Here is a 15,127-nt window from a genome sequence, read left to right as displayed (position 1 = left end):
CGAAGTGTGAAACCAGGGTTACAGTTTTCCCCCTCAGTTACAGGGATTAGTTAGGGGATTCTAAAATCCCAAACCAGTGGAATTTTGTGTGTGTGTGTGTGTCAGTGTAGGATCTCCTTGTATAGCGGTGTTTTGTTTTCAACCTTTTTGTACTTTATTTTACACTCGTATGTACTGTCGGCCACAGTGAATGCCACTGGTGGTACCAGCACCATGGTTATTTACTTTGTGGACTTCTGTACTGTAAGGAATAAATCCTGAGCGCTGAGCAGTGTTTCAAACACAACTTCTGTGTCTGTTGCCTTTAAAGTATCAATGATACTGTAAAGGGATTATGAAGAAAATGCTTAAGAAATAGAACATTAAGGCTGTAAGAACCTTATTTATAAAGTGTTTACTCTGGTCATATATGTACTCTTATTTTTTGAAAGCGGTATAACACTTTTTACAAAACAAGAACCAAACAACTAAGTAATGTAATCCAAGTTTCTTATTTTATAACATTTAACATGAATTTTTCATTTTAAAAAAATTGATTAATTAAAGAACGAGGAAAGACTTTGAAAATGCGGACAAAAAGTTAAACATTTAAATGATAAACAAAAATCTAAACAGCTTTGTGTTTTACTAAACATTTAATTGAAAATTCGAAATAAATACTAAATCAAGTCTACTTTGGAAATAAGTTTGGTGAGTGTAAATAACTATTTAGACAGACTTTAATCTGTTAAACATAGATTCACAGACTTGTAGAAGGTAAATGAATTCATAACAATTTACACTGTTATGTTATCATTCATTATCCAATGTCATATTCCAGTTGATAAGAAGATAAAGCTTTGTGTAAATTCTATATTTTAATCCTGAAGCATGCATTTTGCTGTACTGTGCTTATATTCCCTCTCATCCAATTGACCTGGAGACAAACACTCACTAAAACATTTGCCATGTAATATTCAGCAGCTGTTAGAATGACTGCCTCTCATCTTGCTCTTAGTGCTACACTGAACAGTATTGCAGTATTATTGTTTTCCTTTCTAGTATGAAATGTTACCATTACTGAGTGTGATTTATTTTGTGCAGCCCAAATTACCTGAGCGCTTAGATTGAAGCTGCTCCTTAAAGAAGCTCAGTCTGCCTCAGACATTGACTCTGCTCTCTGGAGATATCAACGGATTTCGCATAGGGATCAGCCTGCCTGAGAGAGAGAGTGAGCTGTGACTATTAAGTCAAAATGCAGAGCTAAGTTAACACTGGTGTATTATGTTGACCGCAGAGTTGGCAGCAATCCGAGCAGTTGTTTATTTGCTTCGGGTCTAAGTTCCATGGACAAGCCCTGTCTAAACAGCGGCTGTCGCGGTGGAGTTCAGGATTGCAGATATGTTCTAGCCAACCTGCCCCCACTGGAGAAGGTCACTGGTCACTACACAAGAGGCCTTGCAACCTCTTGGGAGTCATACTTTTACCAGATTCTACCGACCTGAATGTCGTAGATCAGCAGAACCCTGGTTTTGGGACCAGTGTTAAAGGCAGCCACTCACTCTGCCCTTTAACACACTTTTCATTGTGTAAGTCCTGGAATAGTTAGCTATTTACCTTAATTGGACTTCTGGTGTAACCTTGCAGCATATACACTGTATGAGGTCTGGCCATCACTACTGTGGACCATATGCCATGGACTCTCAATCGGTCTAGAATACTAAAGGCATTTTTATCTTCCTTTTTAGCACATCTGCCAGTGCTGCAGGTCCTTCACGTGTGACGGCTTGGGTATTGTGTCCCATTTGGTAATGGTTTCATTTCGAAAGGGAACATTATGTTATTATCGTAATCCTGGTTCCCTGAAATGTAACCGTTACCCTTTAACGTTGCTGCGTTCACTCCAACACAGCAGGTCTGACTAGAAAACGGCGCTGATCCCAATGCAAAAGCCGTTGATATCTCCTGGGGGCGGAGTCAACGCATGATGCAGACAGGGCTTCTTAAAAGAGAATTGTAAGAGAGATGTAAATGCTCAGGTAATCTGGGCTGCATGGAGTACATCTCATTTGGTAATGGTTACTTTTCTATATCAGGGAACCAGGGTTATGATAATAACCTAATGGTGTTTTTTTTTGTTTATTTGTTTTTTAACTCCAGATCAATATTATGGGCATATATACAAAGTACAAAATGCATGTTTTAGGATTAAAATGTTGGACACCATATCCTCCTTCTTATGAACTAGAGTATGACCCTAAACAATGAAGGAAAGAAAAATAAGTGTTTTGTTGATTTATTTACTAAACTTCAGTGTGTTTAAAAATAATTCTTACCTCCTGTAAATAAAACAGTTTTCTTAGAAGTGACAAATAAAAACAATAAAGTTTGGGGACATTGCAAATAAGGTATTTATTAGTTTTCTAGGAAATATATCAGCTCACCTGCTATGTTCAGGTGTAAAATAAACTGATCAGGTAAAGCTAGCAAAGTTACCCTGTGTCAGTCCTACAGTATGTATAACAGGCAGCACATATTGCACTAAAACTATTAGTTTTTGTATAAAACAGTATTTTCACTTACTCGATCACATTTATTATGCAAATCGGTAAAAACAAATCTATAGCTTTTGCCACATTTCCTACTGACTTCTTTTTCCTAGAAAGCATGTTTTGTAATTTAAAAAAAAAATTAATAATTATCCTTTTTCACAAAGATTTTTTTTTTTAAAGAAATTTAAGAAAATGAAAAACATGATTATATGTTTATAAACTGTATTTACAGTATAATCGTAAATCTCGAAAAACTACTCACTTCTAAATCTTTTGTAGTCATTTTTGTATTACTTTAGTATAAATACATGTTAATTTGGATTCGTATGTTGTTTTTTTCTGACTTTATGTGAACAAAAAGACACAAAAGCGCCCGTTTTCTCATTGGAAATAGTGATATTTTGAAATTTACCTGTCCTGGTCACAACAGCAAAGTTTGTGGGGAATAATAGTCATTTTCTATACTTTTGAGGCATAAGCAATTAGGAAATAACACTTACTACCCAGGAACAAAAATTGTGTTACATAGTGTAATTAACATTGATGTTTAAAGATTGGCCCTTCAAGGTCTTGGATATTAAAATCTCAATGCCATGAGCTACTGCAAACAGCTACCATTTCCTGTTGCGTTTACCATTCAGTAAACCAGTACCTGAAGACACAGTTGGAATTTAAGTGGAGATATTATTACATTATTTCATCTCATTTATAAAGTATTGTCTTTTGCTTCTGATCTTTATTCCTTACTTAATCTTAAAAGGAGCTGACAAAGTTAACCTTCACGACTACTTTTAAGCACAGAAACCAGTACCTGAAGATAGTTGGAATTTAAGTGGGGATAGATTTAGGACAGAGAGAAGGAGATACTTCTTTACACAGAGAGTAGTTAGGGTATCGAATGGGCTACCTTGTCATGTTATTGATGCTGAGGTCCTTTAGGACCTGACTTGACTACTTTTTAAGATCAGTCAGCTACTAGGAAGCAAACGAGCATAGATGGGCTGAATGGCCTCCTCTTGTTTGTACGTTTGTTCTTATGTGATGTAGAAAGTGGGTTGAGAACATTGGAAGGCCACATGTAGCACATACTTTGGTGGATATGACTGAATCATTTGTTATGCAATAAATATAAACCACTTACAACTCCATATTTCAAGTCATTTTAAGCAATGGTAGGACAGACATCAGTAGTATGACATGTTCTTCCATATCCAATGCAGACAAATATTATTGATATTATTCAAGGAACTGTCTCAAAAGTAATGACTACAGATGACTAGACATTTCCATCCCCAGCTAATGATAAGTGACCATTCTTCAAAGTGTATTCAGTGGCCCTACACCATATCAGCATTTTTATGTCAACTCCTGTATAACATCTCTCTAGAAACAGCAGATTGTAACAAGGTTCATCTTCATCTCTCTACAGGCAGCAGGCACTTTTTGATGTCTTGGCAGCTTACTCCGTTTACAACACAGTGAGTTATTTATGAAATATTACAGCATGTAAATTAAACACTGCAGGAGACTCACAGTATGTTGGTAATTCAGATGTTCAGATACACAGAAAAGAGCAAGGATCTTTACTGTAGGTAAGGTTACTAGACTTTAAATGCGAGGAACAGAAACCAAGATTCTAGTAAAATATTACAAGAGAGACATGGTGCACGAGTGCCACTCATTGACACATCTCACTTTCCACTGCTGTTTGTTCTCCAAGTCAGAGAACAAACAAATGTAGAATTTGACTTTTCTACTAAAATGCCTTTTAAAAGTTAAATTTATTATTTGTACTGTTATATTTACAGGAGATTAAAGACTAAGGGGGACTTTCATGAATTACTCCATTAGCTCTGATATGTTGAAAAAACTACATTTAGATATACTACCCCAGCTTAATAAGTTCAGCGGCAAACATTTTGACTGGAGTTATTTTTTTAAAAAGTGTTTGTAATAGGATTTAGTCATTTATTTTAGTACTTCTGAAAATTAGAAATATACAATTTTAATTAAACCTCAGAATAATGGTGCTAATGAAATTTTAGCTGTGTGATATCCCCTCTTATGCTTTATTTATTGGTTCTGTAGAAGAAATTAAACATATAATTTATCATTTACAACAGAGTTGTCCAACTTCTTTGATTTTAATTACTAGAACTAAATCGCTAACTGAACAGATCCAAAGAAGTGGTAGTGTTTTTGTGTCATGTTTTAACAGAACATAGCTGTTGCTGCATTTTGATTGTGGTCTAAATGGTTCTGTTTGAATATATTTACTGCAGGAGGTGAGCTACTGTCAAGGAATGAGTCAGATCGCAGCCATCCTTCTGATGTATCTCAATGAAGAGGATGCTTTCTGGGCATTGTCACAGCTGCTGACAAATCAGAAACACGCAATGCATGGTAAGAAAGAAGAGAATCCCCCTAAAATACTGAAGTCAAAAAAACCATTAAAGTGGTTGTAGCTAATTAAACAATTCCCTAGGTACTGACTGTGACACGGCAGAGGGAGACAGATTTTTGATGTGTGTGTTTGTTTAAACCTTTTGTGTTTTGTTAAATATTAAAAGTGCACCAAAGGGCTGAATTGCAGACTGCCACCTCTAGGTTTGCTATTTCTCCCGCTGGCCAGCGTTGACCATGACGCTACAGTACGCCACACAGACTAGTTGATGGTTATCATCAAAAAGTGTAGTTTTCATTGTGTAAGTGGGACTTGCCGCACATGATAGTTTTGGCACCAGAGTTCTCAGGGCAGCCACCCAGTCTACCATTTGACACATATATACCATAGTGTGGGTTTACCCTGCATTTTTTTCTCTACTTTCTGTACACTAGATGTCATGGATTCCCAAAAAACTCTGGTTTCTTACAGTGGTGCTAAAGATAGCTATTCAGCATACCTTTTACAGCACGCACACGGGGGTGCAGGTTCTCCCCACACTTTTTTAAAATTTTTATTTCTATGGACCATATGTCATGGGTCCTCAAAACCTAGGTTTTAGGGCCAGTGCTTAGGACAGCCTCCCGGTCTACCCCTTTTTAGTACATCTGCCAGTGCTGCAAGCTTGAGTATACTATCCCAATCGGTAGTGTAATAACATTACGTACTTAAAAGGGAACATTAGGTTATATATCATAACCCTGGTTCCCTGAAATAGAAATGTTACCTATTACATTTCGAGGTAGCTACTTTGACTCCATCGCAGTGGGCTTGAATAGAAATTGGCACAGATCCCTTCTACTCGCGGCCCCTTATCCCCTCGGGTGCGGGGTCTCCATGCTTGAAGCACAGGGGGCTCTCCTAGCAGCTTTGTCATACGTACTCAGATAAATCAGGCTACACAGAGGTATATCCCAATCGGTAATGGAAACGTTTTACAGTATTCTAAAATGTTACAATGTATGTGTGATTGCTTGATCTGTAAGCAGTTTGTTTAGTCAAATTGAATATATCTTGATGTGATCCCCCAGAGAAACAATTGCAGATAAATGCATTTTTTTTTTACTTTGATTAGTTTGTCTTAGTGCCAGGTTACATGCTGTTGAATCATTTTTTTCCCCTCACAGGGTTTTTTATTCCTGGATTCCACAAACTTCTGCGGTTTCAAGCACACCACGACCAGATACTATCCAGGCTGATTCCCAAGCTGAAGAAGCACTTGGTAATGGTTGTGTTTTGTCAATTTTGTATCAGTTTTTTAAATGACTTTTTCACAGAAATAAATTGTTTTCAGTGTTTAAAGTAATTGAACCTGCTGTGCACTTCCATTAGCTACATATGACTCACATGTGCAGTTTAAAAAGAAAGCATTCAAATACAGGTATTTTTATTTTAAAACATAATAGCCAGGACTACTTTTGGTTAAAGAATGTTTTAATTTCCCATGCCTTACTCCTAAATAAATAAATGTAACTGGAAAATGCCTTTATTTTTAAAACTTTTTTTTTTTTTGCTTTGAATTAATTCTTAGATCTTTCCAAGGGTTCTGGGCCAGCTTGCTTCCAGTTTAGCAGGGCCAGCATCTAACCAACACGGGTCAGGGTCTCACTGTACTTCACAGGGCACTTCCATTATTTTTGAGTAGCTGGTGAATTTAAGGCTGGATAACTGTAAAGGCCGGTAACCGTTACTGAATGGGTAATTACCTACCAAAGACCCAAATCCTGAATGTTGTGTACCAAATCTGTTCACTGAACCTGTGACGCAGTCATGGCCCGCCCCCAAGGGCACAAAAGGACCGTGCTCACAGATCTGAGCACCGTTTTTCCTTTCAAGGCTGACCTGATTGGTTAGCCTTGTTCAGATAAGTACACTGTTGCTTCTATATGTGGGGAGTTTAGATGCAAAATCAGATATATCCATTTTTCCTGTTTTTGGTAAATAATCATTTTTTATTGTGCTTTTCTGAATAAATAAATTGATTCCACATTAGGTGTTTTTCAAATGGAAAAAAAAAAAACTAAACAAATAAGAATTTTAAAATCAAACAAAATCTAAATTTACTGAAACTCAAAAGAATTGTTCATTTTATTTTTTGTTTTGCAGCAAAAGGCTATATATCCATGGTCCGTTTTCTTAAAAAACAAGACATATCCACATTCCACTCAATTAAGCAAATTGATTAATCAAAGTCACAAGGAATTGCAAACATTCACAACAAAAATTACTTTTAGGCAATTTTTCAAAAAATATATTTCAAGTTTTCTGCTTTTACATGGTATATTAACTGTCATATTGATACCAACATGAACAAACTCTTGAAAGAAAAATCTGTGATTTTCAGTATTAAAGAGGCACACTGACGGGGGCTCATCAAATAAATTGCTTAAAATTAATCAAAATACAATAACAACAGGGTTAGAAACTAACAATATTGTGCCTTTTGAAACTTGCTAGTCCTGATGTGGAGTGCCTAGGTTGGAATCAACAACAACAGTTGGGGGCCCTAAAAATAGGCTTAGATTTTATTTTGCTGAAAAAAAGAAAACACTGTTAGATTTGCTTTTTTTTTTTTTTTTTTTTTTTGAAACAATGCACCTTCATAAATGCTCATACAGATCGATCAATCACCTGTTTGTACCTCGTTACTGAACAACTACTGTACTGTGTGCTGAGAAACTGACACTGACAGCACGAGACAGAATGACAGAGGAAAAAAATTCTCTCATAAAGCTCCGCCTGAAACTGACACAGATGACACAAATAAAATGCTAATTTTATTGTACATTACATGTGTTGCTGTTTACAAAAATGCTGTCTGGGTATGAATTACTATCTACAATAATGAATGTACTCACACACACAATCTTCACTAAAGTCCCAATTTAAAGACAATATGTTTCACTGCATCCCTCAGGATGAAATTGTTAGCTAGGTGGCTGTTAGCAGTGGGAGAAAACCACTTCAAGTACAGTAGAATCTGCTAGAACTGACGGACGCTGTATCTACTATAGATACTAATGAGAGCAAAACAAATACAAAAGAAAAACAAGGGAAACGCAGGTCTGTTCAAGAAAGCTGGGAGACTTTTTATAAATGGATTTTATATTTTTAAATGCTGCAATAACAGTTCTGCTTGTGAAGCATCCACACTATAATTTGACAGAACAGGTGATTTATTTGCACTCTGCAGGACCTTATTTTCCCCCATTGGTGCTTGAGCCCCACAGCACTCATGGAATCACCACCTGTGCACCTATTATCAGTGATTAAAGCCTGATTTTCAAACTAATTGATTATCGCTCACCAATACTGTATTGGTATAAGAAAAGTGTGTTTTTAAAAAAAGTAATTTCAGCTTTCAATCATTTAAAATATGCTGACGATAATGTAAACAACATTAAGCTACAGGCAGCGAGTCCCAAGCTTTAAACGTGTTACTGTTTATAGATAAGAACTCAACTTTATTATGAATATTGTGTTATGTTTTAAGCAACATACTACGATAGTGTTCATTATGGTAATTGTTTGTTTATTAATTTTAAAATGTTTAGTAAAACGTGACCTATTGTTTGACCTCATCAGTACAACATGCCCCCTTTGCTAAAGACATCTTCAGTCAGAGTCCTAACCAAGTATAAATCTCCACATTTTTATAAAATGACTTTACACTTAATTCTAAAGATGCAACATGTTTCAGTAAATTCAAACGATAAACTTTACATCCCGCACAAAGGGAGAACACAAATGTAAAACACCATCAAGTGGGGTTGGCATTGCAGGGGAGATGAAGGGAGATTTCAGTTCCGATCTGTTCTCTATGCATTAATTGTGAATGCTTATTCACCAATAGTTACATTTGTGTGCACTATAGCCTGTTGCTTGTTACGTCCCGCTGTGGCTTTGTGCCTAGCTTGAAGCCAGCGGCTCATGATGCTGCTTCTCAGGGATACCGCAACATAAGTCGGCTGACTTGTGCTCTCCCACCAGGCCTCATAGCTCCAGCTGGAGCTTATTTTATTTCTTGTTTTTGCTTTTTAGCACCATACAAGATGTTTTATATTATTTATGTATTTGTTTAATTACTGTTTTTTGTTGAGAAAGTGATTTATCTTTGTGTGTGTTCTGTTTTTTATGCGCAGGCCTGTCTGCAACGTGATGCTTGGCACACGTGCAGTAAAAGCAGATGCTGGGCTCTGCAGCACTGCACAGGACCAAGGTACTCGCTTCGGTTGTTGTGGCTTGCAATTTCAACCTCAGTATCTTGATGCCGTTTTGGTGACAGCTTTTAGCATCACATTTACGAAGGCTGTTAGTCCATTCTACCGCACTGGTCTCAGACCTAAAGCCACCAAACCTGTATTGTACCAACCTGGTTCCAACCAGGTGCTAAAGTCACCGAACTAACCCGGAACTGTCCCACCACTTACCCCGTACCGTACTGATCCAGTGCAAAAGCCACTGAAACAGCCTGGTGCTGACCAGGTTCCTAACCAGTACCGACCCAGTGTTAAATACACCAAACCAGTACCAAACCGACCCAGTACCTTCCAGGTTACGACACGGTTCCAGCCCGCTACTCACTAGTGCTCAAGTCACTGGTCCAGTCCCGCGGTGGACGAGATGCTGCAGCATTCTCACCACACGTGGGAAGCCACTAAGGAGCTGGTTCGCCTGCTTCCCAAGTGGCAAACTGGCACCCTGAGCCCCAGCAGCCTCAAAGACCTGCACAGCCGGCTGCGCCCACTGCCAGAGGTAATGTTTGGATCTGACCGGAGGCTGCTCGCCCCGGAGACTTTAATAGGTTTGGCTGCCCTGAGCAGAGACAGAGGCCATTTGATTTGGTTGATTTTCATATATTGCAGAATACACATCAGGTATACCATTTTTATAACAATGTTTGTTTTCAGCCAATTTTTTATATTTCTGTACTTTTAAACCTCACTGACTTTGTAAATAAGTATAAAGAAATAGCTATAGCAGATACTGAATGTACCTTTCATGCATGTGAAACATGCCATATAAACAATTGTTATCTTTGAAATAGAATTAAAACATTTTGCTGCATACGAGATGCAAGTATTTCAAGCCATCTGGTCATGCTGCCGCAGTAATGAGTGTATGCTGTGGTGAGGTGCCATTTTAGAAACAGTTTAAATGTTGAACAAATGAAATGCCACCACAGGAAGTCATAGAGCGCCTGTTTTGTACTGCTTGATGGTACATGTGTTTTATTCTTACAGTAGTAGCCTGTATTCGTATTCTGTTACCTTACAGTTGTTTCAACCATTTTTACTACAAAAAATGATAGTAACACAGCAAATTATTTAAACATTTATAACCATAGTTGGGAATGCATAGGTCTGTATGTCACACTTACATGTTTGCATACTGCATCTGCATGTGCGCAAGGTGGTAAGAGTCTCAGAATATGGGGGTATAGGGAGGTGTCTGTCTTTCCATCAGTGCATATTTATATAAACCACACATATATTCTGACATGGCTACTGATACTGTAAATTTGGATAAACAAAAAACTACTGAATCTTAAGAACATTGATTATTTCACATACTGCACTCTAAATATATTGGCTCATTGGCTGATATATTAAGGCTGAATCTTGGGAATGTGGTTTTCCTGAAACTATGCATGGCATTATGCCACCGGAAGAGTCCAATGAAAAGCAAACAGACTAACCCCAGGGCTTAAGGAATGAACTATAAACTGAAATAACAGCATATTTACCCAGGAAGAATTAGAACAATTGAAGTCTTTAAATTCTTAAAAAGAATTGACATAGTTAACACCAACCAGTACTTTTAAGCGCAGTACAGAAACCAGGACCAGAGGACACAGTTCGACATTAAGTGGAGGTAGACTTAGGATAGACGGAAGGAGACAGTCCATTACACATTACTGAATCACTTGGATCCTTTAAGACCCACCTGAGGTTATTGTGCTGCTAGCAACTAGACGAGCATAGATTAGCTGAATGGCCAGCTCAAGTTTTCTTACTTTCTTATGTTCTTACATGTTGTCTGACATTTTTGCTTGTTTTACCAATTTGCTTATTTTACATGTGTACTGAGAGTGGCACTTCATACATCTAATGTTGATGCAGTCTGAGGTTTGGTATGTCAACTATAGTTCAGTTATAGTTTAATCTTATGGTTGAGGTTCAATTGCATGACCATCAGCTGCCACTACTGACTTCCTATTTTAGTTTCCTTTATGCATTAACATATTGAATTTGGATTAAGTTTACTATCTACCACCACTTGTCTCTCTAATTCGCTTTTCGCTCTCCTAGTCTGCTTTTTAAGGTCTGTATAGGCCTCTCTTTATTTTATTTGTGAGGCTGCTCCCTTTGATTTAATTGAAAGATATAATTTTCTTTTATTTTTAATAACTAGCATAATAGATCGATTTACCCATCGCGGTTTCTTTTTCGTATGTTTACCTTTTCTCATTTTTGGGATAAATTTATCCTGCAATTGTAACATTACATCCGTAAATGTAATCAAGTTGTTTTCAGCTTCGTCATGTATTAGTATTGTATTCCAAGCTCATGTTGCATTACTTTGTAATCTGCTCTCCTGGAGTTGTATATCATAGTCTTTGATTTATGTACTGCCCTTGATTTATTTGCCACAAAATCTGTCACATTAGGACCACTTATTCCTAGTGATTCTATTACCTGTAAGTTGTGTATCCATGCTTCATTGTTTGTTAATACCAAATCTAGACATGAATTGTATCTAGTCAGGGCTTTCACCATTTGTGATAAGTATGAGATCATGTGGTCCCAGTTTATGTTTGGGAAGTTGAAGTCTACCACAATTAGGGTGTCCCCTTCCTTACTTATTTTTTTGATGCTTGCATATAAGATTTAGTTTTAATGATTTGTCAGAACTTGGGGGCCTATAACAGATCCCCACTATTAAACCTTTAGATTTGTTTCCTGACTTTCTTTCCTAACTAACCTATATCTTTCCATGTTAAACTCGTCTCCATCTTTTGGAGTTAACCAGGATTCCATTATTCTTATGTTATAGTTCTCCACATTGACTATGGCTTCTAATTCTAGAAATGTATTTTTAACTCTTTGCAGTCCATTTATTCAGCACTTGTCAGGTCCAATTGATTTTCAGATGCGCTGTTTATTTTACACACACTGTTTAATTTTTTTTTTTCAGAGTAAAACAGGTTTAAAAGGCGTAAGAATCGCAAAAGGACATTCAGTAATCTCCAGCCAAGCACCACCCCTTGTTCGCTGTATTATTCACATACCCCTTTATAGACGTGCATACTGATAAATCCTCTCCTGATCACTCGTTTTATCACCAAACTCCTCAATAATGCTATCCAAGTCATTATTTTATTACTATAACATCTCAAAAAGCTCTGCAAATGTCTGTGATATTCTTTGAGCGCTGGCTGCAGAAGCAGCTATCTCCTTTGTTTATGTCCGTGTTATCTCTAGTGCATGGGGCTATGAGACACGCTCCCCCTTTGGTTTTTTTTTCGGTTTCATTCGGCCATTGAAAGGTTTTCTCTGCTTTTTCCAGAGAAAAAACAACTAGAGACCTGTGTCTTTTTGATGATGTCGGAAGGGGTCCGACATCGGACTGGAAAGGGAAAATTGTAATGTCGGACCTGATCCGACGTAGGACTGCAAAGGGTTAATGTTTTTGTATTTGCATGTAGGCTTTTGAGTTTGTGAACATCGGCAACAATTTGGTTGCACTTTGTTGTTTGCTATGTAGTTTGTATTGTAGCTCCTTTTGGTTCTAGCCTCCCTGTCCCCCAACTCCCTAGTTTAAACTCTAACTGATTACTCTGTTAACTGTCTCCCCCAATGCACTGGATCCCCTCCTGTTCAAGTGCAGCCCGTCCCACCTGTACAGGCCATGCCCCGTCAAGAAGGTTCCCCAGTGACCCATATACCTCTACCCCTTTTGGCTGCACCAGTTTTTTAGCTACATGTAAAAACTCCTAATCCTCAATTGAGGTCTTGACCCTGCCCGTGGCACTGGCAGTGTTTCCGAGAAAACTACCGTAGAGGCTCTACTTTTAATCCTTTTCCCTAGAGCTATAAATTTATTTTGCAGAGCCTCCTGACTGTCTTTACCTTTGTTGTGTTTTCCTACGTGAACAACAGCTGGATCCTCCCCAGCCCATGCCAAGAGCCTGTCCACACGTGTCGTGATATTGTGCACACATGTCTGGTGAGGCCGTCTCTCCGAAGAGAGCAAACCTGTTCAAAACACTCAGCTCTGCAGTGGCTGTTTTGGCAGAGGGTGCACTCCTTTTCCTTCTGTTCCATCCCACTGTAACCAAGTTCCTACCTGGTGCTGACTGTTCACTCCCCCTACCCCCCTCTATTGGAGTGCACACCTCGCTAAGACTGTTCTATAAAGTCTTCCACTTCTATCATGCTGTGCAGACAACCTTGCCTCAAGGCGTGCCCCCCTAGCCTCAAGGTCAGAGACCAGCTGTTATTGTTCACAGGTGTATTCCCCCTGGATGGGGTTATCCAGAGAAGTTCACATTCTGCAAACCTGGAACTGCATGTTGACCTTTATATTAAATTTGGGTTTATTTCCAAGGGAGAGCTTTACTGTTGTAATTTATCTTACTTTACCAGTTAATGTGATAGTAGTTATAACTTGTTTTAATACTTTGTGTTAGTTTAGGGCTACTGTTTGAACTAGTGTTTTGCGTTGTTTACATTTGCTCAGTAGACAGTAGTTGTTGCAGTTACAGTGGATGCAGTAGATGGATTATACACACAAGCCGATCGCTCTGTAATAAAATAAGTAAACAGTAATTAAATGAAAATACTTTTAACTTTTGTTCCACCTTCTCCTTCCCTCTTGCGCTCTCTCATTCTGGGTCTCGCTCTCGCTCTCACTCCCGATCTTCCGCCCCTGTCTCGAGTTCCTGTATCTGGACTGGGCACCCCAGTATTCCACACAGGCCATAGAATCTGTCTAGTGGAATTATCTTCCCTTAGATCTCTGTTTATAATGATCTAAACAGAGTGCCCCCTGCACACATTACATCCTCTATTTCTGTCCTGTCAGAGCTGTATAAATAGACTGGTAAGTTATCCTTCTATTGCGTTTGATTCACTCACATCCCTCCGCCTTCCCCAACTCCATTCTTGTTGCTATCCCTTGGTACTATCTGCCTCGTCCAGCAGGACAGGTGATGGACCCTCAAGCCAAGCGGGTTTGAGGCTTCTTCATTTCACATAAAATATGAATTATTCACATTTCTGTTTTGTGGCGGTTTGTTCTGATCTACTGAATTCTAAATCAGAGAAAATGAGTAACACTGAACCTCATATTCAGTATATAGCAAGATTATTATCCTCTCGATAATGCTAAATTTAGAAGCACTAAAATTAACTAGATAGATTTAAATTACAAATGTTTCAACTAGCCTTGTACAACTACCAAATGTAATCACAATTGGATATATAGTTTCTAGATACTGGGGTTATACATGGTTCTCATATTTCCCAATAGCAAGAGCCACTAAAGAAAACCCCTTGTAAAATACTGGTGTGTAACTGTCTGTTTTATTGTTGAATTTCCACAGCCACTGTGTCTCGGTAATAATCACTTACCGGCCTTCTTTTTAATTCTAGGACAGGGAGCAGATGTCTACAGGGATTTATACCACCAAATGGTTCCTCCAGTGTTTTATAGACCGGGTAAGTGTTTAATCATTCAAGTATATTGGAAGTAAATATTATCCGTGATTTTTTTTCCCGAATGTTGGTGTATTTCAAGGCTGAAAACCAAGTGGTGAAGTACACCGTTATAACACCCAGGTCAGACAATCTGTACCTCTAATTGTGTGTCTCTGCATACGGAGTGCTTTAAGGTCTCCATTTTAGATAAGACTGGAGAATGGAGATCATGCAAGCCTTTAATTAGGCATCTCATCTGGGGTGGATTAAAAACTAAAAACATCTTGAAATAATTGGACTTCCATTATCTATTTACTCCTTTATCTAATTATAGTGCCTCAGTACAAGCTAACAGGAAATAGTTTTTTCCTCAAATTAATCCTTTTTTTTTTATATACATATACCTGTAATCTGTGAGACCGCAAATATATACAGTACAGTAAAACTGTAAT

The 15,127-nt window shown here is 38.0% G+C and overlaps 1 protein-coding gene across 3 annotated transcripts in view; it reads left to right on the top strand.

Moving 5' to 3' along the window:
- The window catches only part of LOC121294751 (USP6 N-terminal-like protein), a 107,801-nt gene that overhangs the window by 78,285 nt on the left and 14,389 nt on the right, over positions 1 to 15,127 (top strand). For all 3 annotated transcript variants that reach the window (XM_041218811.1, XM_041218809.1, XM_041218810.1), the window contains 4 exons: positions 3,961 to 4,009; positions 4,814 to 4,934; positions 6,102 to 6,196; positions 14,631 to 14,696. In XM_041218811.1, coding sequence (XP_041074745.1) covers positions 3,961 to 4,009; positions 4,814 to 4,934; positions 6,102 to 6,196; positions 14,631 to 14,696 — 331 coding nt within the window. The remainder of the gene's footprint in view (positions 1 to 3,960; positions 4,010 to 4,813; positions 4,935 to 6,101; positions 6,197 to 14,630; positions 14,697 to 15,127) is intronic.

The sequence above is a fragment of the Polyodon spathula genome, chromosome 19, assembly GCF_017654505.1.
Source record: "Polyodon spathula isolate WHYD16114869_AA chromosome 19, ASM1765450v1, whole genome shotgun sequence".
NCBI lineage: Eukaryota > Metazoa > Chordata > Actinopteri > Acipenseriformes > Polyodontidae > Polyodon > Polyodon spathula.
Note: the sequence above shows the minus strand (reverse complement) of the source record. Positions and strands in the feature narration are given on the sequence as shown.